We start from the raw sequence: 24,286 nt of genomic DNA, 5'->3' as shown, positions 1-24,286 counted from the left end.
AGTGTTGGTGAGCTCTGTGACTGGCAGTGTTGATGGGCTCTGTGACTGGCAGTGTTGGTGGGCTCTGTGACTGGCAGTGTTGGTGGGCTCTGTGACTGGCAGTGTTGGTGGGCTCTGTGACTGGCAGTGTTGTTGAGCTCTGGCAGTGTTGGTGAGCTCTGTGACTGGCAGTGTTGGTGGGCTCTGTGACTGGCAGTGTTGGTGAGCTCTGTGACTGGCAGTGTTGGTGGGCTCTGTGACTGGCAGTGTTGGTGGGCTCTGTGACTGGCAGTGTTGGTGAGCTCTGTGACTGGCAGTGTTGGTGGGCTCTGTGACTGGCAGAGTTGGTGAGCTCTGTGACTGGCAGTGTTGGTGAGCTCTGTGACTGGCAGTGTTGGTGGGCTCTGTGACTGGCAGTGTTGGTGGAGCACTGTGATTGGCAGTGTTGGTGGGCACTGTGACTGGCAGTGTTGGGCTCTGTGACTGGCAGTGTTGGTGGGCTCTGTGACTGGCAGTGTTGGTGGGCTCTGTGACTGGCAGTGTTGGTGGGCATTGTGAATGGCAGTGTTGGTGGGCATTGTGAATGGCAGTGTTGGTAAGCTCTGTGACTGGCATTGTTGGTAAGCTCTGTGTATGGCAGTGTTGGTAAGCTCTGTGTATGGCAGTGTTGGTAAGCTCTGTGACTGGCAGTGTTGGTGGGCTCTGTGACTGGCAGTGTTGGTGGAGCACTGTGATTGGCAGTGTTGGTGGGCACTGTGACTGGCAGTGTTGGTGGGCTCTGTGACTGGCAGTGTTGTTGGGCTCTGTGACTGGCAGTGTTGGTGGAGCACTGTGATTGGCAGTGTTGGTGGGCACTGTGACTGGCAGTGTTGGTGGGCTCTGTGACTGGCAGTGTTGGTGGGCTCTGTGACTGGCAGTGTTGGTGGGCATTGTGAATGGCAGTGTTGGTGGGCATTGTGAATGGCAGTGTTGGTGGGCTCTGTGACTGGCAGTGTTGGTGGGCATTGTGAATGGCAGTGTTGGTGGGCATTGTGAATGGCAGTGTTGGTAAGCTCTGTGACTGGCAGTGTTGGTAAGCTCTGTGTATGGCAGTGTTGGTAAGCTCTGTGTATGGCAGTGTTGGTAAGCTCTGTGACTGGCAGTGTTGGTGGGCTCTGTGACTGGCAGTGTTGGTGGAGCACTGTGACTGGCAGTGTTGGTGGGCTCTGTGACTGGCAGTGTTGGTGGGCTCTGTGACTGGCAGTGTTGGTGGGCTCTGTGACTGGCAGTGTTGGTGGAGCACTGTGATTGGCAGTGTTGGTGGGCTCTGTGACTGGCAGTGTTGGTGGGCTCTGTGACTGGCAGTGTTGGTGGGCTCTGTGACTGGCAGTGTTGGTGGTCATTGTGAATGGCAGTGTTTGTGGGCTCTGTGACTGGCAGTGTTGGTGGGCTTGGTGACTGGCAGTGTTGGTGAGCTCTGTGACTGGCAGTGTTGGTGGGCTCTGTGACTGGCAGTGTTGGTGAGCTCTGTGACTGGCAGTTTTTGTGGGCTCTGTGACTGGCAGTGTTGGTGGGCTCTGTGACTGGCAGTGTTGGTGGACTCTGTGACTGGCCGTGTTGGTGGGCTCTGTGACTGGCAGTGTTGGTGGGCTCTGTGACTGGCAGTGTTGATGGGCTCTGTGACTGGCAGTGTTGGTGGGCTCTGTGACTGGCAGTGTTGGTGGGCTCTGTGACTGGCAGTGTTGGTGGGCTCTGTGACTGGCAGTGTTGGTAGGCTCTGTGACTGGCAGTGTTGGTGAGCTCTGTGACTGGCAGTGTTGGTGGGCTCTGTGACTGGCAGTGTTGGTGGGCTCTGTGACTGGCAGTGTTGGTGGGCTCTGTGACTGGCAGTGTTGTTGAGCTCTGGCAGTGTTGGTGAGCTCTGTGACTGGCAGTGTTGGTGGGCTCTGTGACTGGCAGTGTTGGTGAGCTCTGTGACTGGCAGTGTTGGTTTGCTCTGTGACTGGCAGTGTTGGTGGGCTCTGTGACTGGCAGTGTTGGTGAGCTCTGTGACTGGCAGTGTTGGTGGGCTCTGTGACTGGCAGAGTTGGTGAGCTCTGTGACTGGCAGTGTTGGTGAGCTCTGTGACTGGCAGTGTTGGTGGGCTCTGTGACTGGCAGTGTTGGTGGAGCACTGTGATTGGCAGTGTTGGTGGGCACTGTGACTGGCAGTGTTGGGCTCTGTGACTGGCAGTGTTGGTGGGCTCTGTGACTGGCAGTGTTGGTGGGCTCTGTGACTGGCAGTGTTGGTGGGCATTGTGAATGGCAGTGTTGGTGGGCATTGTGAATGGCAGTGTTGGTAAGCTCTGTGACTGGCATTGTTGGTAAGCTCTGTGTATGGCAGTGTTGGTAAGCTCTGTGACTGGCAGTGTTGGTGGAGCACTGTGATTGGCAGTGTTGGTGGGCACTGTGACTGGCAGTGTTGGTGGGCTCTGTGACTGGCAGTGTTGGTGGGCTCTGTGACTGGCAGTGTTGGTGGAGCACTGTGATTGGCAGTGTTGGTGGGCACTGTGACTGGCAGTGTTGGTGGGCTCTGTGACTGGCAGTGTTGGTGGGCTCTGTGACTGGCAGTGTTGGTGGGCATTGTGAATGGCAGTGTTGGTGGGCATTGTGAATGGCAGTGTTGGTGGGCTCTGTGACTGGCAGTGTTGGTGGGCATTGTGAATGGCAGTGTTGGTGGGCATTGTGAATGGCAGTGTTGGTAAGCTCTGTGACTGGCAGTGTTGGTAAGCTCTGTGTATGGCAGTGTTGGTAAGCTCTGTGTATGGCACTGTTGGTAAGCTCTGTGACTGGCAGTGTTGGTGGGCTCTGTGACTGGCAGTGTTGGTGGAGCACTGTGACTGGCAGTGTTGGTGGGCTCTGTGACTGGCAGTGTTGGTGGGCTCTGTGACTGGCAGTGTTGGTGGGCTCTGTGACTGGCAGTGTTGGTGGAGCACTGTGATTGGCAGTGTTGGTGGGCACTGTGACTGGCAGTGTTGGTGGGCACTGTGACTGTCAGTGTTGGTGGGCTCTGTGACTGGCAGTGTTGGTGGGCTCTGTGACTGGCAGTGTTGGTGGGCTCTGTGACTGGCAGTGTTGGTGGTCATTGTGAATGGCAGTGTTTGTGGGCTCTGTGACTGGCAGTGTTGGTGAGCTCTGTGACTGGCAGTGTTGGTGGGCTTGGTGACTGGCAGTGTTGGTGAGCTCTGTGACTGGCAGTGTTGGTGGGCTCTGTGACTGGCAGTGTTGGTGAGCTCTGTGACTGGCAGTTTTTGTGGGCTCTGTGACTGGCAGTGTTGGTGAGCTCTGTGACTGGCAGTGTTGGTGAGCTCTGTGACTGGCAGTGTTGGTGGGCTCTGTGACTGGCAGTGTTGGTGGACTCTGTGACTGGCCGTGTTGGTGGGCTCTGTGACTGGCAGTGTTGGTGGGCTCTGTGACTGGCAGTGTTGATGGGCTCTGTGACTGGCAGTGTTGGTGGGCTCTGTGACTGGCAGTGTTGGTGGGCTCTGTGACTGGCAGTGTTGGTGGGCTCTGTGACTGGCAGTGTTGGTAGGCTCTGTGACTGGCAGTGTTGGTGAGCTCTGTGACTGGCAGTGTTGGTGGGCTCTGTGACTGGCAGTGTTGGTGGGCTCTGTGACTGGCAGTGTTGGTGGGCTCTGTGACTGGCAGTGTTGGTGAGCTCTGTGACTGGCAGTGTTTGTGGGCTCTGTGACTGGCAGTGTTGGTGGGCTCTGTGACTGGCAGTGTTGGTGGGCTCTGTGACTGGCAGTGTTGGTGAGCTCTGTGACTGTCAGTGTTGGTGGAGCACTGACTGGCAGTGTTGGTGAGCTCTGTGACTGGCAGTGTTGGTGGGCTCTGTGACTGGCAGTGTTGATGGAGCACTGTGACTGGCAGTGTTGGTGGGCTCTGTGACTGGCAGTGTTGGTGGGCTCTGTGACTGTCAGTGTTGGTGGGCTCTGTGACTGTCAGTGTTGGTGGGCTCTGTGACTGGCAGTGTTGATGGAGCACTGTGACTGGCAGTGTTGGTGGGCTCTGTGACTGGCAGTGTTGGTGGGCTCTGTGACTGTCAGTGTTGGTGGGCTCTGTGACTGGCAGTGTTGGTGGGCACTGTGCCTGGCAGTGTTGGTGGGCACTGTGACTGGCTGTGTTGGTGGGCTCTGTGACTGGCTGTGTTGGTGGGCTCTGTGACTGGCTGTGTTGGTGGGCTCTGTGACTGGCAGTGTTGGTGGGCTCTGTGACTGGCAGTGTTGGTGGTCACTGTGACTGGCAGTGTTGGTGGGCTCTGTGACTGGCAGTGTTGGTGGGCACTGTGACTGGCAGTGTTGGTGGGCACTGTGACTGGCAGTGTTGGTGGGCTCTGTGACTGGCAGTGTTGGTGGAGCACTGTGATTGGCAGTGTTGGTGGGCACTGTGACTGGCAGTGTTGGGCTCTGTGACTGGCAGTGTTGGTGGGCTCTGTGACTGGCAGTGTTGGTGGGCTCTGTGACTGGCAGTGTTGGTGGGCATTGTGAATGGCAGTGTTGGTGGGCTCTGTGTATGGCAGTGTTGGTAAGCTCTGTGACTGGCAGTGTTGGTGGGCTCTGTACCTGGCAGTGTTGGTGGAGCACTGTGATTGGCAGTGTTGGTAAGCTCTGTGACTGGCAGTGTTGGTGAGCTCTGTGACTGGCAGTGTTGGTAAGCTCTGTGACTGGCAGTGTTGGTGGGCTCTGTGACTGGCAGTGTTGGTGAGCTCTGTGACTGTCAGTGTTGGTGGAGCACTGACTGGCAGTGTTGGTGAGCTCTGTGACTGGCAGTGTTGGTGGGCTCTGTGACTGGCAGTGTTGATGGATCACTGTGACTGGCAGTGTTGGTGGGCTCTGTGACTGGCAGTGTTGGTGGGCTCTGTGACTGGCAGTGTTGGTGGGCTCTGTGACTGTCAGTGTTGGTGGGCACTGTGCCTGGCAGTGTTGGTGGGCACTGTGACTGGCTGTGTTGGTGGGCTCTGTGACTGGCTGTGTTGGTGGGCTCTGTGACTGGCTGTGTTGGTGGGCTCTGTGACTGGCAGTGTTGGTGGGCTCTGTGACTGGCAGTGTTGGTGGTCACTGTGACTGGCAGTGTTGGTGGGCTCTGTGACTGGCAGTGTTGGTGGGCACTGTGACTGGCAGTGTTAGTGGGCACTGTGACTGGCAGTGTTGGTGGGCTCTGTGACTGGCAGTGTTGGTGGAGCACTGTGATTGGCAGTGTTGGTGGGCACTGTGACTGGCAGTGTTGGGCTCTGTGACTGGCAGTGTTGGTGGGCTCTGTGACTGGCAGTGTTGGTGGGCTCTGTGACTGGCAGTGTTGGTGGGCATTGTGAATGGCAGTGTTGGTGGGCTCTGTGTATGGCAGTGTTGGTAAGCTCTGTGACTGGCAGTGTTGGAGGGCTCTGTACCTGGCAGTGTTGGTGGAGCACTGTGATTGGCAGTGTTGGTAAGCTCTGTGACTGGCAGTGTTGGTGAGCTCTGTGACTGGCAGTGTTGGTAAGCTCTGTGACTGGCAGTGTTGGTGAGCTCTGTGACTGGCAGTGTTGGTGGGCTCTGTGACTGGCAGTGTTGGTGGGCACTGTGACTGGCAGTGTTGGTGGGCTCTGTGACTGGCAGTGTTTGTGGTCATTGTGAATGACAGTGTTGGTGGTCATTGTGAATGGCAGTGTTGGTGGGCTCTGTGACTGGCAGGGTTGGTGGGCTCTGTGACTGGCTGTGTTGGGAAGCTCTGTGTATGGCAGTGTTGGTGGGCTCTGTGACTGGCAGTGTTGGTGGGCTCTGTGACTGGCAGTGTTGGTGGGCTCTGTGACTGGCTGTGTTGGTAAGCTCTGTGACTGGCAGTGTTGGTGGGCTCTGTGTCTGGCAGTGTTGGTGGAACTCTGTGACTTGCAGTGTTGGTGAGCTCTGTGACTGGCAGTGTTGGTGGGCTCTGTGACTGGCAGTGTTGGTGAGCTCTGTGACTGGCAGTGTTGGTGGGCTCTGTGACTGGCAGTGTTGGTGGGCTCTGTGACTGGCAGTGTTGGTGGGCATTGTGAATGGCAGTGTTGGTGGGCATTGTGAATGGCAGTGTTGGTGGGCTCTGTGACTGGCAGTGTTGGTGGGCTCTGTGACTGGTAGTGTTGGTGGGCTCTGTGACTGGCAGTGTTGGTGGGCTCTGTGACTGGCAGTGTTGGTGGAGCACTGACTGGCAGTGTTGGTGGGCTCTGTGACTGGCAGTGTTGGTGGGCTCTGTGACTGGCAGTGTTGGTGGGCTCTGTGACTGGCAGTGTTGGTGGAGCACTGACTGGCAGTGTTGGTGAGCTCTGTGACTGGCAGTGTTGGTAGGCTCTGTGACTGGCAGTGTTGGTGAGCTCTGTGACTGGCAGTGTTGGTGGGCTCTGTGACTGGCAGTGTTGGTGAGCTCTGTGACTGGCAGTGTTGATGGGCTCTGTGACTGGCAGTGTTGGTGGGCTCTGTGACTGGCAGTGTTGGTGGGCTCTGTGACTGGCAGTGTTGGTGGGCTCTGTGACTGGCAGTGTTGGTGAGCTCTGTGACTGGCAGTGTTGGTGAGCTCTGTGACTGGCAGTGTTGGTGGGCTCTGTGACTGGCAGTGTTGGTGGAGCACTGTGATTGGCAGTGTTGGTGGGCACTGTGACTGGCAGTGTTGGGCTCTGTGACTGGCAGTGTTGGTGGGCTCTGTGACTGGCAGTGTTGGTGGGCTCTGTGACTGGCAGTGTTGGTGGGCATTGTGAATGGCAGTGTTGGTGGGCATTGTGAATGGCAGTGTTGATAAGCTCTGTGACTGGCATTGTTGGTAAGCTCTGTGTATGGCAGTGTTGGTAAGCTCTGTGTATGGCAGTGTTGGTAAGCTCTGTGACTGGCAGTGTTGGTGGGCTCTGTGACTGGCAGTGTTGGTGGAGCACTGTGACTGGCAGTGTTGGTGGGCACTGTGACTGGCAGTGTTGGTGGGCTCTGTGACTGGCAGTGTTGGTGGGCTCTGTGACTGGCAGTGTTGGTGGAGCACTGTGATTGGCAGTGTTGGTGGGCACTGTGACTGGCAGTGTTGGTGGGCTCTGTGACTGGCAGTGTTGGTGGGCTCTGTGACTGGCAGTGTTGGTGGGCATTGTGAATGGCAGTGTTGGTGGGCATTGTGACTGGCAGTGTTGGTGGGCTCTGTGACTGGTAGTGTTGGTGGGCTCTGTGACTGTCAGTGTTGGTGGAGCACTGACTGGCTGTGTTGGTGGGCTCTGTGACTGGCAGTGTTGGTGGGCACTGTGACTGGCAGTGTTGGTGGGCTCTGTGACTGGCAGTGTTGGTGGGCTCTGTGACTGTCAGTGTTGGTGGAGCACTGACTGGCAGTGTTGGTGGGCTCTGTGACTGTCAGTGTTGGTGGAGCACTGACTGGCAGTGTTGGTGAGCTCTGTGACTGGCAGTGTTGGTAGGCTCTGTGACTGGCAGTGTTGGTGGGCTCTGTGACTGGCAGTGTTGGTGAGCTCTGTGACTGGCAGTGTTGATGGGCTCTGTGACTGGCAGTGTTGATGGGCTCTGTGACTGGCAGTGTTGGTGAGCTCTGTGACTGGCAGTGTTGGTGAGCTCTGTGACTGGCAGTGTTGATGGGCTCTGTGACTGGCAGTGTTGGTGAGCTCTGTGACTGGCAGTGTTGGTGAGCTCTGTGACTGGCAGTGTTGGTGGGCTCTGTGACTGGCAGTGTTGGTGAGCTCTGTGACTGGCAGTGTTGGTGAGCTCTGTGACTGGCAGTGTTGGTGGGCTCTGTGACTTGCAGTGTTGGTGGGCTCTGTGACTGGCAGTGTTGGTGGGCTCTGTGACTGGCAGTGTTGGTGGGCTCTGTGACTGGCAGTGTTGATGGAGCACTGTGACTGGCAGTGTTGGTGGGCTCTGTGACTGGCAGTGTTGGTGGGCTCTGTGACTGGCAGTGTTGGTGGGCTCTGTACCTGGCAGTGTTGGTGGAGCACTGTGATTGGCAGTGTTGGTAAGCTCTGTGACTGGCAGTGTTGGTGAGCTCTGTGACTGGCAGTGTTGGTAAGCTCTGTGACTGGCAGTGTTGGTGAGCTCTGTGACTGGCAGTGTTGGTGGGCTCTGTGACTGGCAGTGTTGGTGGGCACTGTGACTGGCAGTGTTGGTGGGCTCTGTGACTGGCAGTGTTTGTGGTCATTGTGAATGACAGTGTTGGTGGTCATTGTGAATGGCAGTGTTGGTGGGCTCTGTGACTGGCAGGGTTGGTGGGCTCTGTGACTGGCTGTGTTGGGAAGCTCTGTGTATGGCAGTGTTGGTGGGCTCTGTGACTGGCAGTGTTGGTGGGCTCTGTGACTGGCAGTGTTGGTGGGCTCTGTGACTGGCTGTGTTGGTAAGCTCTGTGACTGGCAGTGTTGGTGGGCTCTGTGTCTGGCAGTGTTGGTGGAACTCTGTGACTTGCAGTGTTGGTGAGCTCTGTGACTGGCAGTGTTGGTGGGCTCTGTGACTGGCAGTGTTGGTGAGCTCTGTGACTGGCAGTGTTGGTGGGTTCTGTGACTGGCAGTGTTGGTGGGCTCTGTGACTGGCAGTGTTGGTGGGCATTGTGAATGGCAGTGTTGGTGGGCATTGTGAATGGCAGTGTTGGTGGGCTCTGTGACTGGCAGTGTTGGTGGGCTCTGTGACTGGTAGTGTTGGTGGGCTCTGTGACTGGCAGTGTTGGTGGGCTCTGTGACTGGCAGTGTTGGTGGAGCACTGACTGGCAGTGTTGGTGGGCTCTGTGACTGGCAGTGTTGGTGGGCTCTGTGACTGGCAGTGTTGGTGGGCTCTGTGACTGGCAGTGTTGGTGGGCTCTGTGACTGGCAGTGTTGGTGGAGCACTGACTGGCAGTGTTGGTGAGCTCTGTGACTGGCAGTGTTGGTGGAGCACTGTGATTGGCAGTGTTGGTGGGCACTGTGACTGGCAGTGTTGGGCTCTGTGACTGGCAGTGTTGGTGGGCTCTGTGACTGGCAGTGTTGGTGGGCTCTGTGACTGGCAGTGTTGGTGGGCATTGTGAATGGCAGTGTTGGTGGGCATTGTGAATGGCAGTGTTGGTAAGCTCTGTGACTGGCATTGTTGGTAAGCTCTGTGTATGGCAGTGTTGGTAAGCTCTGTGTATGGCAGTGTTGGTAAGCTCTGTGACTGGCAGTGTTGGTGGGCTCTGTGACTGGCAGTGTTGGTGGAGCACTGTGACTGGCAGTGTTGGTGGGCACTGTGACTGGCAGTGTTGGTGGGCTCTGTGACTGGCAGTGTTGGTGGGCTCTGTGACTGGCAGTGTTGGTGGAGCACTGTGATTGGCAGTGTTGGTGGGCACTGTGACTGGCAGTGTTGGTGGGCTCTGTGACTGGCAGTGTTGGTGGGCTCTGTGACTGGCAGTGTTGGTGGGCATTGTGAATGGCAGTGTTGGTGGGCATTGTGACTGGCAGTGTTGGTGGGCTCTGTGACTGGTAGTGTTGGTGGGCTCTGTGACTGTCAGTGTTGGTGGAGCACTGACTGGCTGTGTTGGTGGGCTCTGTGACTGGCAGTGTTGGTGGGCACTGTGACTGGCAGTGTTGGTGGGCTCTGTGACTGGCAGTGTTGGTGGGCTCTGTGACTGTCAGTGTTGGTGGAGCACTGACTGGCAGTGTTGGTGGGCTCTGTGACTGTCAGTGTTGGTGGAGCACTGACTGGCAGTGTTGGTGAGCTCTGTGACTGGCAGTGTTGGTAGGCTCTGTGACTGGCAGTGTTGGTGGGCTCTGTGACTGGCAGTGTTGGTGAGCTCTGTGACTGGCAGTGTTGATGGGCTCTGTGACTGGCAGTGTTGATGGGCTCTGTGACTGGCAGTGTTGGTGAGCTCTGTGACTGGCAGTGTTGGTGAGCTCTGTGACTGGCAGTGTTGATGGGCTCTGTGACTGGCAGTGTTGGTGAGCTCTGTGACTGGCAGTGTTGGTGAGCTCTGTGACTGGCAGTGTTGGTGGGCTCTGTGACTGGCAGTGTTGGTGAGCTCTGTGACTGGCAGTGTTGGTGAGCTCTGTGACTGGCAGTGTTGGTGGGCTCTGTGACTTGCAGTGTTGGTGGGCTCTGTGACTGGCAGTGTTGGTGGGCTCTGTGACTGGCAGTGTTGGTGGGCTCTGTGACTGGCAGTGTTGATGGAGCACTGTGACTGGCAGTGTTGGTGGGCTCTGTGACTGGCAGTGTTGGTGGGCTCTGTGACTGGCAGTGTTGGTGGGCTCTGTACCTGGCAGTGTTGGTGGAGCACTGTGATTGGCAGTGTTGGTAAGCTCTGTGACTGGCAGTGTTGGTGAGCTCTGTGACTGGCAGTGTTGGTAAGCTCTGTGACTGGCAGTGTTGGTGAGCTCTGTGACTGGCAGTGTTGGTGGGCTCTGTGACTGGCAGTGTTGGTGGGCACTGTGACTGGCAGTGTTGGTGGGCTCTGTGACTGGCAGTGTTTGTGGTCATTGTGAATGACAGTGTTGGTGGTCATTGTGAATGGCAGTGTTGGTGGGCTCTGTGACTGGCAGGGTTGGTGGGCTCTGTGACTGGCTGTGTTGGGAAGCTCTGTGTATGGCAGTGTTGGTGGGCTCTGTGACTGGCAGTGTTGGTGGGCTCTGTGACTGGCAGTGTTGGTGGGCTCTGTGACTGGCTGTGTTGGTAAGCTCTGTGACTGGCAGTGTTGGTGGGCTCTGTGTCTGGCAGTGTTGGTGGAACTCTGTGACTTGCAGTGTTGGTGAGCTCTGTGACTGGCAGTGTTGGTGGGCTCTGTGACTGGCAGTGTTGGTGAGCTCTGTGACTGGCAGTGTTGGTGGGTTCTGTGACTGGCAGTGTTGGTGGGCTCTGTGACTGGCAGTGTTGGTGGGCATTGTGAATGGCAGTGTTGGTGGGCATTGTGAATGGCAGTGTTGGTGGGCTCTGTGACTGGCAGTGTTGGTGGGCTCTGTGACTGGTAGTGTTGGTGGGCTCTGTGACTGGTAGTGTTGGTGGGCTCTGTGACTGGCAGTGTTGGTGGGCTCTGTGACTGGCAGTGTTGGTGGAGCACTGACTGGCAGTGTTGGTGGGCTCTGTGACTGGCAGTGTTGGTGGGCTCTGTGACTGGCAGTGTTGGTGGGCTCTGTGACTGGCAGTGTTGGTGGAGCACTGACTGGCAGTGTTGGTGAGCTCTGTGACTGGCAGTGTTGGTAGGCTCTGTGACTGGCAGTGTTGGTGAGCTCTGTGACTGGCAGTGTTGGTGGGCTCTGTGACTGGCAGTGTTGGTGAGCTCTGTGACTGGCAGTGTTGATGGGCTCTGTGACTGGCAGTGTTGGTGGGCTCTGTGACTGGCAGTGTTGGTGGGCTCTGTGACTGGCAGTGTTGGTGGGCTCTGTGACTGGCAGTGTTGGTGAGCTCTGTGACTGGCAGTGTTGGTGAGCTCTGTGACTGGCAGTGTTGGTGGGCTCTGTGACTGGCAGTGTTGGTGGAGCACTGTGATTGGCAGTGTTGGTGGGCACTGTGACTGGCAGTGTTGGGCTCTGTGACTGGCAGTGTTGGTGGGCTCTGTGACTGGCAGTGTTGGTGGGCTCTGTGACTGGCAGTGTTGGTGGGCATTGTGAATGGCAGTGTTGGTGGGCATTGTGAATGGCAGTGTTGGTAAGCTCTGTGACTGGCATTGTTGGTAAGCTCTGTGTATGGCAGTGTTGGTAAGCTCTGTGTATGGCAGTGTTGGTAAGCTCTGTGACTGGCAGTGTTGGTGGGCTCTGTGACTGGCAGTGTTGGTGGAGCACTGTGATTGGCAGTGTTGGTGGGCACTGTGACTGGCAGTGTTGGTGGGCTCTGTGACTGGCAGTGTTGGTGGGCTCTGTGACTGGCAGTGTTGGTGGAGCACTGTGATTGGCAGTGTTGGTGGGCACTGTGACTGGCAGTGTTGGTGGGCTCTGTGACTGGCAGTGTTGGTGGGCTCTGTGACTGGCAGTGTTGGTGGGCATTGTGAATGGCAGTGTTGGTGGGCATTGTGACTGGCAGTGTTGGTGGGCTCTGTGACTGGTAGTGTTGGTGGGCTCTGTGACTGTCAGTGTTGGTGGAGCACTGACTGGCTGTGTTGGTGGGCTCTGTGACTGGCAGTGTTGGTGGGCACTGTGACTGGCAGTGATGGTGGGCTCTGTGACTGGCAGTGTTGGTGGGCTCTGTGACTGTCAGTGTTGGTGGAGCACTGACTGGCAGTGTTGGTGGGCTCTGTGACTGTCAGTGTTGGTGGAGCACTGACTGGCAGTGTTGGTGAGCTCTGTGACTGGCAGTGTTGGTAGGCTCTGTGACTGGCAGTGTTGGTGGGCTCTGTGACTGGCAGTGTTGGTGAGCTCTGTGACTGGCAGTGTTGATGGGCTCTGTGACTGGCAGTGTTGATGGGCTCTGTGACTGGCAGTGTTGGTGAGCTCTGTGACTGGCAGTGTTGGTGAGCTCTGTGACTGGCAGTGTTGATGGGCTCTGTGACTGGCAGTGTTGGTGAGCTCTGTGACTGGCAGTGTTGGTGAGCTCTGTGACTGGCAGTGTTGGTGGGCTCTGTGACTGGCAGTGTTGGTGAGCTCTGTGACTGGCAGTGTTGGTGAGCTCTGTGACTGGCAGTGTTGGTGGGCTCTGTGACTTGCAGTGTTGGTGGGCTCTGTGACTGGCAGTGTTGGTGGGCTCTGTGACTGGCAGTGTTGGTGGGCTCTGTGACTGGCAGTGTTGATGGAGCACTGTGACTGGCAGTGTTGGTGGGCTCTGTGACTGGCAGTGTTGGTGGGCTCTGTGACTGGCAGTGTTGGTGAGCTCTGTGACTGGCAGTGTTGGTGGGCTCTGTGACTGGCAGTGTTGGTGGGCTCTGTGACTGGTAGTGTTGGTGAGCTCTGTGACTGGCAGTGTTGGTGGGCTCTGTGACTGGCAGTGTTGGTGAGCTCTGTGACTGGCAGTGTTGTTGAGCTCTGTGACTGGCAGTGTTGGTGGACTCTGTGACTGGCAGTGTTGGTGGGCACTGTGACTGGCAGTGTTGGTGGGCTCTGTGACTGGCAGTGTTGGTGGTCATTGTGAATGACAGTGTTGGTGGTCATTGTGAATGGCAGTGTTGGTGGGCTCTGTGACTGGCAGTGTTGGTGGGCTCTGTGACTGGCTGTGTTGGTAAGCTCTGTGTATGGCAGTGTTGGTGGGCTCTGTGACTGGCAGTGTTGGTGGGCTCTGTGACTGGCTGTGTTGGTAAGCTCTGTGACTGGCAGTGTTGGTGGGCTCTGTGTCTGGCAGTGTTGGTGGAGCTCTGTGACTTGCAGTGTTGGTGAGCTCTGTGACTGGCAGTGTTGGTGGGCTCTGTGACTGGCAGTGTTGGTGAGCTCTGTGACTGGCAGTGTTGGTGGGCTCTGTGACTGGCAGTGTTGGTGGGCTCTGTGACTGGCAGTGTTGGTGGGCATTGTGAATGGCAGTGTTGGTGGGCATTGTGAATGGCAGTGTTGGTGGGCTCTGTGACTGGCAGTGTTGGTGGGCTCTGTGACTGGTAGTGTTGGTGGTCTCTGTGACTGGCAGTGTTGGTGGGCTCTGTGACTGTCAGTGTTGGTGGAGCACTGACTGGCTGTGTTGGTGGGCTCTGTGACTGGCAGTGTTGGTGGGCACTGTGACTGGCAGTGTTGGTGGGCTCTGTGACTGGCAGTGTTGTTGGGCTCTGTGACTGGCAGTGTTGGTGAGCTCTGTGACTGTCAGTGTTGGTGGAGCACTGACTGGCAGTGTTGGTGAGCTCTGTGACTGGCAGTGTTGGTAGGCTCTGTGACTGGCAGTGTTGGTGAGCTCTGTGACTGGCAGTGTTGGTGGGCTCTGTGACTGGCAGTGTTGATGGGCTCTGTGACTGGCAGTGTTGGTGAGCTCTGTGACTGGCAGTGTTGGTGAGCTCTGTGACTGGCAGTGTTGGTGGGCTCTGTGACTGGCAGTGTTGGTGAGCTCTGTGACTGGCAGTGTTGGTGAGCTCTGTGACTGGCAGTGTTGGTGGGCTCTGTGACTGGCAGTGTTGGTGAGCTCTGTGACTGGCAGTGTTGGTGGGCTCTGTGACTGGCAGTGTTGGTGGGCTCTGTGACTGGCAGTGTTGGTGGGCTCTGTGACTGGCAGTGTTGATGGAGCACTGTGACTGGCAGTGTTGGTGGGCTCTGTGACTGGCAGTGTTGGTGTGCTCTGTGACTGGCAGTGTTGGTGAGCTCTGTGACTGGCAGTGTTGGTGGGCTCTGTGACTGGCAGTGTTGGTGGGCTCTGTGACTGGCAGTGTTGGTGGGCTCTGTGACTGGTAGTGTTGGTGAGCTCTGTGACTGGCAGTGTTGGTGGGCTCTGTGACTGGCAGTGTTGGTGAGCTCTGTGACTGGCAGTGTTGGTGGGCTCTGTGACTGGCAGTGTTGGTGGGCTCTGTGACTGGCAGTGTTGGTGAACTCTGTGACTGGCAGTGTTGGTGGGCTCTGTGACTGGCAGTGTTGGTGGAGCACTGTGATTGGCAGTGTTGGTGGGCACTGTGACTGGCAGTGTTGGGCTCTGTGACTGGCAGTGTTGGTGGGCTCTGTGACTGGCAGTGTTGGTGGGCTCTGTGACTGGCAGTGTTGGTGGGCTCTGTGACTGGCAGTGTTGGTGGGCATTGTGAATGGCAGTGTTGGTGGGCATTGTGAATGGCAGTGTTGGTAAGCTCTGTGACTGGCATTGTTGGTAAGCTCTGTGTATGGCAGTGTTGGTAAGCTCTGTGTATGGCAGTGTTGGTAAGCTCTGTGACTGGCAGTGTTGGTGGGCTCTGTGACTGGCAGTGTTGGTGGGCTCTGTGACTGGCAGTGTTGGTGGGCTCTGTGACTGGCAGTGTTGGTGGGCTCTGTGACTGGCAGTGTTGGTGGGCTCTGTGACTGGCATTGTTGATGGAGCACTGTGACTGGCAGTGTTGGTGGGCTCTGTGACTGGCAGTGTTGGTGGGCTCTGTGACTGGCAGTGTTGATGTAGCACTGTGACTGGCAGTGTTGGTGAGCTCTGTGACTGGCAGTGTTGGTGGGCTCTGTGACTGGCAGTGTTGATGGAGCACTGTGACTGGCAGTGTTGGTGGGCACTGTGATTAGCATCATGACGTGGGTACAGGATCCAGCACTGTAAGATTTGTGGCTACTGATTGGAGGCCGGGGCCAGTGTGTGGCTCTGTGATGGGGAGGTGGGCCGGCAGCCGGGATACATTGAATAAGTCTAATTCAGTTAAGAACCGATATAAGAAATGTTATAACCCTGGAGAGGAAGGTGGCGGTAATGCACGGAGGATGAAGATGCTGCATCGCTGCTTCAGAGCCCGGTGTGGGGGCAGCGTCCTCCTGGAGCCCCCGCTTCTGCTGTTGGTTTTATCGCTGCCCTATATAAGAGGAGCTGAGTCATGAGGATGTGTGAAGGTAAGAAGAAAGCTACTCCGTGACTCACCGCGACCTGTAAGTGATGGACGCCGGAGCCCAGACCACCCGCCCCGGCTGCTCGCCCCGATACTGACCACCATTAATGCTCAATCAATGGAGAATGAAACATTCTGGAAACCTCAAAGCAGAACTTCAATAGGTGTTAGCACCAATACACTGTTACAAACCCTCCTGCTGTGAAACAGACAGAGCTGGATCAGGACAGGCTGTAGATAACAATGTTTCCTTACACTTACAGCAAGCAGTGATCTTGAAAATCAGGAAATTGCAACATTGTTTCCATTTTACGCTGATTGCAATGTTGGAGCTCCATCTAGTGGCAGTTTTGGAGAAGACAGTTTAGCGTTAGTACGACGCACGGTGCGGTGGATTGTGTTTTTCTTTTAGGATATTTTTCTATCAGTGATGTCATTTGACACTGCTGGGATTTGTAGTTCCCATCTGGGTGCATTATATAGGTTATGTTTTTAGAGGTTTAATGCTGGACTGCTTTATGTCCTCTGCGCAGGGTGACATTCTGTGGCTTATGCTGCAAAAAATACGTGGAAGCCAATATCTCCAACAAATCCCGGACCACCGTGAAGTACACGATGAAGACATTAGCCAGCAGCTCCGAGACCATCATCTTCATCTTCCTGGGAATTTCGGCAGTGGACACATCTAAGTGGACGTGGGACACCGCACTGGTCCTGTCCACGCTGCTCTTCATCTTTGTGTTCAGGGCTGTTGGTGAGCTTTTGCATTTTTTTTCCGATGTAGCAAAAATACACAGTAATATTTGATTTGTCATTAACAGCCAGGCCTAGAGGCAAAGAAAAAGTATTTTAATTAAAAAGCAGCGTCCCTTTAAATATGTGTAACTATACATTTTTGGGGTCTGACATCCGGCACCCCCCCCTCCCCCGGATCAGTGGGTGGTCCCAACAACACCTGTAAACATTTTCCCAAAGATAACAGAACTAATTGATGAAACCTCACTTTTCTCTCCCAGGCGTGGTGCTGCAGACGTGCATATTAAACCGCTTTAGACTCCTCCCACTTGACAGGATAGACCAGGTGGTGATGTCATATGGTGGCCTGCGGGGGGCAGTCGCTTTCGCTCTGGTCATTTTGCTAGATGGGAGAAAAGTGAAAGCCAAAGACTATTTCGTGGCAACAACAATCGTTGTCGTATTTTTCACCGTCATGTTGCAGGTGGGTGAATCGTCTTATTTTATCAGGTTTGGAGTTGGGGGGAAATGGCTGGTACTATTTTCCTTTGTATACAATGTTATAAGCAAAATAGTAAATATCAAAGAGTATGAACAACTCTGAACTGTTCTACTGTTTACTAATATAATGAAACTATATAAAAAGTGCAATCACTGTGTACATACATTATACCAAGTATTATACTCCAGAGCTGCACTCACTATTCTGCTGGTGCAGTCACTGTGTACATACATTACATTATTGATCCTGAGTTACATCCTGTATTATACCCCAGAGCTGCACTTACTATTCTGCTGGTGCAGTCACTGTGTACATACATTACATTATTGATCCTGAGTTACATCCTGTATTATACTCCAGAGCTGCACTCACTATTCTGCTGGTACATTCACTGTGTACATACATTACATTACTGATCCTGAGTTACCTCCTGTATTATACTCCAGAGCTGCACTCACTATTCTGCTGGTGCAGTCACTGTGTACATACATTACATTACTGATCCTGAGTTACCTCCTGTATTATACTCCAGAGCTGCACTCACTATTCTGCTGGTACATTCACTGTGTACATACATTACATTACTGATCCTGAGTTACCTCCTGTATTATACTCCAGAGCTGCACTCACTATTCTGCTGGTGCAGTCACTGTGTACATACATTACATTACTGATCCTGAGTTACATCCTGTATTATACTCCAGAGCTGCACTCACTATTCTGCTGGTGCAGTCACTGTGTACATACATTACATTACTGATCCTGAGTTACATCCTGTATTATACTCCAGAGCTGCACTCACTATTCTGCTGGTGCAGTTACTGTGTACATACATTACATTACTGATCCTGTACTGATCCTGTATTATACTCCAGAGCTGCACTCACTATTCTGCTGGTGCAGTCACTGTGTACATACATTACATTACTGATCCAGAGTTACATCCTGTATTATACTCCAGAGCTGCACTCACTATTCTGCTGGTGCAGTCACTGTGTACATACATTACATTACTGATCCTGTACTGATCCTGTATTATACTCCAGAGCTGCACTCACTATTCTGCTGGTGCAGTTACTGTGTACATACATTACATTACTGATCCTGAGTTACATCCTGTATTATACTCCAGAGCTGCACTCACTATTCTGCTGGTGCAGTTACTGTGTACATACATTACATTACTGATCCCGAGTTACATCCTGTATTATACTTCAGAGCTGCACTCACTATTCTGCTGGTGCAGTCACTGTGTACATACATTAAATTACTGATCCTGAGTTACATCCTGTATTATACTCCAGAGCTGAACTCACTATTGTGCTGGTGCAGTCACTGTGTACATACATTACATTACTGATCCTGAGTTACATCCTGTATTATACTCCAGAGCTGCACTCACTATTCTGCTGGTGCAGTCACTGTGTACATACATTACATTACATTACTGATCCTGAGTTACATCCTGTATTATACTCCAGAGCTGCACTCACTATTCTGCTGGTGCAGTCACTGTGTACATACATTACATTACTGATTCTGAGTTACATCCTGTATTATACCCCAGAGCTGCACTCACTATTCTGCTGGTGCAGTCACTGTGTACATACATTACATTACTGATCCTGAGTTACATCCTGTATTATACTCCAGAGCTGCACTCACTATTCTGCTGGTGCAGTCACTGTGTACATACATTACTGATCCTGAGTTACATCCTGTATTATACTCCAGAGCTGCACTCACTATTCTGCTGGTCCAGCCGCTCCCTCTCCCCTCACGCACACATTATACATATACACACAATAATAACTACTTACACTATAGACTTCTGGTCCAGTTACCAAAGAAAATAATAACCACAAACAATAAATAAAATAAACAGAAACAAAATAAACAATAGCTGACAAATATATACACTTTTTTTTTTTTTTAATTAATATAAACTAAACACTAACTATACAAATATATACAATACTAAACAAAACCCCCCACACTCGAGCCCACCAGTCCCTCCCCGGCACTGACCTGAGAGCTGGTCCTGCGCCTCATGCCTCAGTCCATGTCCAACGTCCATAGGACAGATCAGGCAGTGCCAGTTTTTCACCCAAATAACCAGTGTCCCTCAAGATGAACCCACCTCCCCCCTTTTCCCTCCACCCAAACCCATATATACAATATATACAGAAACAAACAATACAATAACCACAACTGACAAAGCCCAAGTTCGGCGCCTGCAGCCCTACATCACTGTCTACTGATCAAAAACAAAAATCTATGGTGTCAGCAGCAGCCCACCACCAGGAGAGGAGATGACCAGACTAGGGCACACTAAAAGAAAAGCCCCTCCAGAGGAGAGCGGCCCTCCGTGTACCCAGTCTCTCATACTCCAGAGAACGCACCTTCACCAGGTCACCGAGTATGGTCCTAAACACATCGTCCACTGGGAGGATTTTCCGTTGCGTCGATACTATTATTATTAATAATTTATATAGCGCCATTGATTCCATGGCGCTGTACATAAGAAGGGGTTACATACAAAATACAAATATCACTTACAGTAAACAAACTAACATTGATGGAACGGTACTGAGGGAGGAGGACCCTGCCCTTACGGGCTTACATTCTACAGGAAAGGGGCAGAGACAGTAGGTTGAGGGGTTGCAGAAGTTCCGGTGTTGTTGGTTGAGGTGGTAGCAAGCAGGTCATGACAGGCTGTAGCTTGTTTGAAGAGATGGGTTTTCAGATTCCGTCTGAAGGATCCAGGTGTGGTGGATAATCGGACGTGTTGAGGTACAGAAGTCCATAGGATGGGGAATATTCGGGAGAAATCTTGGAGGCGATTGCGTGAGGAACGAATAAGTGTGGAGGAGAGAAGGAGGTCTTGGGAGGACCGGAGGTTAATAAAGGAAATATATCGGGAGATTAGTTCAGTGATGTACGGAGGAGAGAGGTTATGGACAGCTTTGTAGGTCAGTGTTAGTAGTCTGAACTGGATACGCTGGGGGAATGGGAGCCAATGAAGGGATTTGCAAAGGGGAGAAGCGGAGGAGTAGCGAGGCGAGAGATGAACAAGTCGTGCAGCAGAGTTGAGGATGGACTGGAGGGGTGCGAGAGTGTTAGCAGGGAGGCCACAGAGGAGGATGTTGCAGTAGTAGAGGCGGGAGATGATGTGGGCATGCACAAGCAGTTTAGTAGATTGAGGGTTGAGGAAAGGACGGATTCTGGAAATATTTTTGAGCTGGAGGCGACAGGAGGTGGCGAGAGCTTGGATGTGGGGTTTGAAGGACAGAGCAGAGTCAAGGGTTACTCCGAGGCAGCGGATTGTCGGTGCAGGGGAGAGAGTAATGTCATTTATTGTGATAGAAAGATCAGGTGGGGAAGATACGCGAGATGGTGGAAAGATGAGTTCAGTTTTGTCCACATTGAGCTTGAGGTAGCGGGAGGAGAAGGAGGATATGGCTGCTAGACATGCTGAAATTCTGGACTGCAGAGAGGTGACATCTGGGCCAGAGAGGTAGATCTGGGTGTCATCAGCGTACGGATGGTACTGGAAGCCATGGGACTTTATGAGCTGGCCCAGGCCAAGGGTATAGATTGAGAAGAGTAGGGGTCCTAGGACAGAGCCTTGAGGGACTCCAACAAAGAGGGGGCGGGGTGAGGAGATAGTGTGGGAGTGGGAGACGCTAAATGTGCGGTTAGAAAGGTATGAGGAGATCCAGGATAGGGCGAGGTCTTTGACGCCAAAGGAAGAGAGGATCTGTAGTAGGAGGCAGTGGTCAACTGTATCGAAAGCAGAGGACAAGTCGAGAAGAAGGAGTACAGAGAATTGTCTGTTAGCTTTGGCTGTAAGTAAGTCATTGGTGATTTTGGTAAGGGCAGTTTCGGTGGAATGGTGGGGGCAGAAGCCGGATTGTTGGTTGTCGAAGAGAGAGTTAGATGAAAAGTGGGAGGAAAGTTCAGCCTGAACGTGTTTCTCGAGGAGTTTGGAGGCAAATGGGAGCAGCGATATGGGGCGATAGCTGGACAAGGCGGTTGGGTCGAGGGATGGCTTTTTGAGGCTGGGCGTGATTGTGGCATGTTTGAAGGCAGCGGGGAAAGTACCAGAAGATAGTGATAGGTTGAAGAGATGGGTTAGGGTTGGGGTGAGTGTGGGGGTGAGGTTGGGGAGGAGGTGGGATGGGATGGGGTCGAGCGCACATGTGGTGAGGTGTGATTTGGAGAGGAGATGAGTTAGGTCTTTTTCCGTGATGTTGGGAAGGGAGGTTATGGGGGTAGGGAAATGGTGTTGAGAACAAAGGGGTTGTGGTGGTCGGACAGTAAAGACTTGCCGTGTTTGGTCAATCTTGTTTTTGAAGTGTGTGGCAAACTCCTCAGCAGAGATGAAAGAGGTCGTAGGGGGCAGTGGAGGGCGGAGGAGGGAGTTATAAGTGTTGAATAGCTGTTTGGGGTTGTAGGATAGGGAGGACATGAGGGTTGTGAAGTAGGCCTGTTTAGCAGAGGTGAGTGCTGATTTGAATGCAAATGTTACTTGTTTGAATGCAGTGAAGTCATCTTGCGTATGTGTTTTCTTCCAACGCCGCTCTGCAACCCTGGACGCTTGTCGAAGCTGCTTGGTGAGGTTGTTGTGCCAGGGTTGCCTGTTGACTCGTCGCGCTCTGCCATGCACAAGAGGGGCGACCGAGTCAATAGCTGATGCGAGAGTGGCATTGTAGAAAGCGGTGGCGCTGTCTGTGTCATGGAGTGAGGATATGGATGTCAGTGGTAGAACAGAGTCAGAGAGTGTGTGAGTGTCTAGATGTGCAAGGTTTCTGCGGGGGTGTGCTAGTTGCCTGGCATGGGTGGCAGGTGGGGAGGACAGGGATGACAACGTGAGTAGATGGTGGTCAGATAGGGGTAGGGGGGAGGTTGTGAGGTTAGATAGGGAGCAGAGTCGGGTGAAGATAAGGTCTAGTGTGTGTCCGTCTGTGTGGGTGGCTGAGGAGGACCACTGAGTAAGTCCAAAGGATGAAGTAAGCGACAAGAGTTTTGATGCTGGTGACTGGCGCGTGTCAGTGGGGATGTTGAAATCGCCCATGATGATTGTGGGAATGTCAGCAGAGAGAAAGAAAAGAAGCCAGGTGGAGAATTGGTCAATAAAGGCAGTGATCGAGCCCGGGGGTCGGTATATGACAGCCACTTGGAGGTTGGAGGGAGAGTAAATGCGGACAGAGTGGACTTCAAAAGAAGGGAGAATAAGGGAGGGAAGAGGAGGAATAGCGCTAAAGGTGCAATTGTTAGAGAGGAGAAGACCCACTCCTCCACCATGTCTGTTTCCAGGGCAAGGAGTGTGGGTGAATTGGAGGCCGCCGTAACACAGCGCAGCAGGGGAGGCAGTGTCAGAGGGTGTCAGCCATGTCTCTGTGATGCCCAGGAAGGAGAGATGACGAGAGGTAAAGAGGTCGTGGACAAAATGGAGCTTGTTGCAGACAGATACTAAGCACCGTGCCTTCCACGTGTGATACCTAACCACTGTGCTAACTAGAAATAAGGTGCAGCGGTCCCGACCACCCAGGTCCCCGAATGCTCCATAGGCCCATTCCGCATAAAAGAGACCGGCCAGCCGGGGCCAGCCAATGGAGGCGCCCACCCTGTTGTACACCTCTGTGTTAGGCTGCGTTCACACATTGCGTATTTTCCTGCTTTTTTTTACCTGCGGTTTTTTTAAGCAGGTAAAAAAAGCACCTCCATTCACACACTGCGTAAAAAAGCGCAGCAAAAAACGCAGTGTGAAATGAAGTGTGACATGTGTAATGTATGTGTCTGTGTGTCCTGTCTGTGTCTATGTGTCTATGTGTCGTGTGTGTGAGTGTCCCCCTAGCAGTGTATGTACAGACAGCTTCTGGCTGCAGTACATACACTGCTTTAAAAGAAAAAAACTATGGATACTCACCTATCCGATGGATGGGAGAGGCGTCCGCTCCGGTCCCGCGGCTTCCAGCATCTGCCGTGAAGCGATCAGCTGACTGTCACGTGACCGGCTTGTAAATCAGCTGACTGGAAGCCGGTTACAAGCCGGTTAGCTTACAGCTGATCGCTTCACGGCAGATGCTGGAAGCCGCGGGACCGGACCGGACGCCTCTCCCATCCATCGGATAGGTGAGTATCCATAGTTTCTCCTGCGCCTCCATAAAAAAGCGCTGGAATTACGCAGTGTGTGAACACCGCTGCGTAATTCCATCGCTTATAATGGGCACAATAGGAGAAAGCGCAGGACGCAGCTGCGTAAAGAATTGACATGTCAATTCTTTACGCAGCTGCGCTTTCGCGCTGCGTAAAATCACACAGTGTCTGAACGGCACAGTGAATTTCCCATTCACTTTGCTGGCTGACACAAGGCACATTGCGTATTTTGAAAAAGCGCGGTCAAAAAAGCGCGCGAAAATACGCAATGTGTGAGCGCAGCCTTAAAGGGACAACGAAGCAGGAAGTGGTCCATGTTTTCTAGCATGGTACCACAATGCTCCCGAGGACAGTTCCTGTCCTCAGAGCTCCTACACTTCAGATTGTCCCTCACACACAGTTTCCCATGGAAGCAGCGCCAAGCCAAGTCCCAAACCTTCGAGGGGATCCTGATAGAATTCACAAGATGCAGACCCACCCCAAGATCCCGACTTGGGCAATCCCTGAGCGCCAGAGGCCTCTGAAAATGGGTCAACAGAACCCTTTTGTCAAGGAGCTTCCTTGGCAGAGTCCTGACCTCCCACATTCCCAGACCCCACCGGTGAATTACCTTCAGAACCACGGTAGCGTAAGCCGGGAGATGTCCATGCGGTGTGCGGAGATCCTTCACTTGCCCTCCTGTCTCCCATTCCTAGAAGAAAGGCTGAAACCATCCCTTACAGGAGAATACCCACGGAGGAGCCCTCTCTTTCCAGAGGTTTGCAATATTGATCTTAATGAAGGTATTCACAAGGAATACCACAGGGTTGACCATACCCAACCCTCCTAGTCTCCTCGTACGGTAAGTAACCTCCCTCTTGACCAGGTTCAGTCTATTCCCCCATAACAGTTGGAAGAACAAACTGTAGACCCGAGTCCTGAGAGGCTCCGGCAAGATGCACACACTGCCCAGATAGATCAGCAAAGGGAGCAGGTAAGTTTTGATCAGGTTTATCCTTTCTCTTAGGGTTAAAAAAACCAACCCTTCCATTGGTTCACCTTCTGAGTGGCGATCTCTAGCCTGCTGTCCCAATTTTGTTTGGGGTAATCCCCCTGGCCAAATTCGATGCCCAGAACTTTTGCTGAGACTTTGGGTCCTGGAAGGGTGTGCGGGAGATCAAAACCAGGATCTCCTCCTCCCAGCCAGAGACTCTCACACTTATCCCGGTTGATCTTAGACCCGGATGCCTCCGAGTAGCGATTTACCTCTGACATCAGCCATTCTGCCTCCCCATCAGAGGAAACAAAAACGGTGACGTCATCGGCATACGCCACCACTCTCAGAGTGGCTTCCGGTGCTGCCCGGTCCATCCCGATCCCAGCCAACGGTCCACGCTCCAGCCTCCTAAGAAGCGGGTCAATAACAAACACGTACAGCAGTGGGCTCAAGGGACAACCCTGGCGAACACCACATCCAACCTCAAAAGAGCTGCCAATCCAACCGTTCACAAGCGGGAAACTCTCTGCCCCAGCGTACAAGGTCTTAAGCCAATCAACAAACCCCCCCGGCAGGCCATACCTCAGA

At 53.5% G+C, this 24,286-nt stretch overlaps 1 protein-coding gene across 1 annotated transcript in view; it reads left to right on the top strand.

Moving 5' to 3' along the window:
* SLC9A5 (solute carrier family 9 member A5) overlaps positions 1-24,286 on the top strand; it is a 157,984-nt gene that overhangs the window by 96,188 nt on the left and 37,510 nt on the right. The window contains exons 6-7 of the mRNA XM_073659690.1: positions 15,857-16,077; positions 16,340-16,542. Of these exons, the coding sequence (XP_073515791.1) occupies positions 15,857-16,077; positions 16,340-16,542 (424 nt within the window). The remainder of the gene's footprint in view (positions 1-15,856; positions 16,078-16,339; positions 16,543-24,286) is intronic.

This window comes from Phyllobates terribilis, unplaced genomic scaffold (genome assembly GCF_046119375.1).
Source record: "Phyllobates terribilis strain yellow unplaced genomic scaffold, ASM4611937v1 Scaffold_14__1_contigs__length_39327217, whole genome shotgun sequence".
In the NCBI taxonomy this organism is placed as follows: domain Eukaryota; kingdom Metazoa; phylum Chordata; class Amphibia; order Anura; family Dendrobatidae; genus Phyllobates; species Phyllobates terribilis.
Note: the sequence above shows the minus strand (reverse complement) of the source record. Positions and strands in the feature narration are given on the sequence as shown.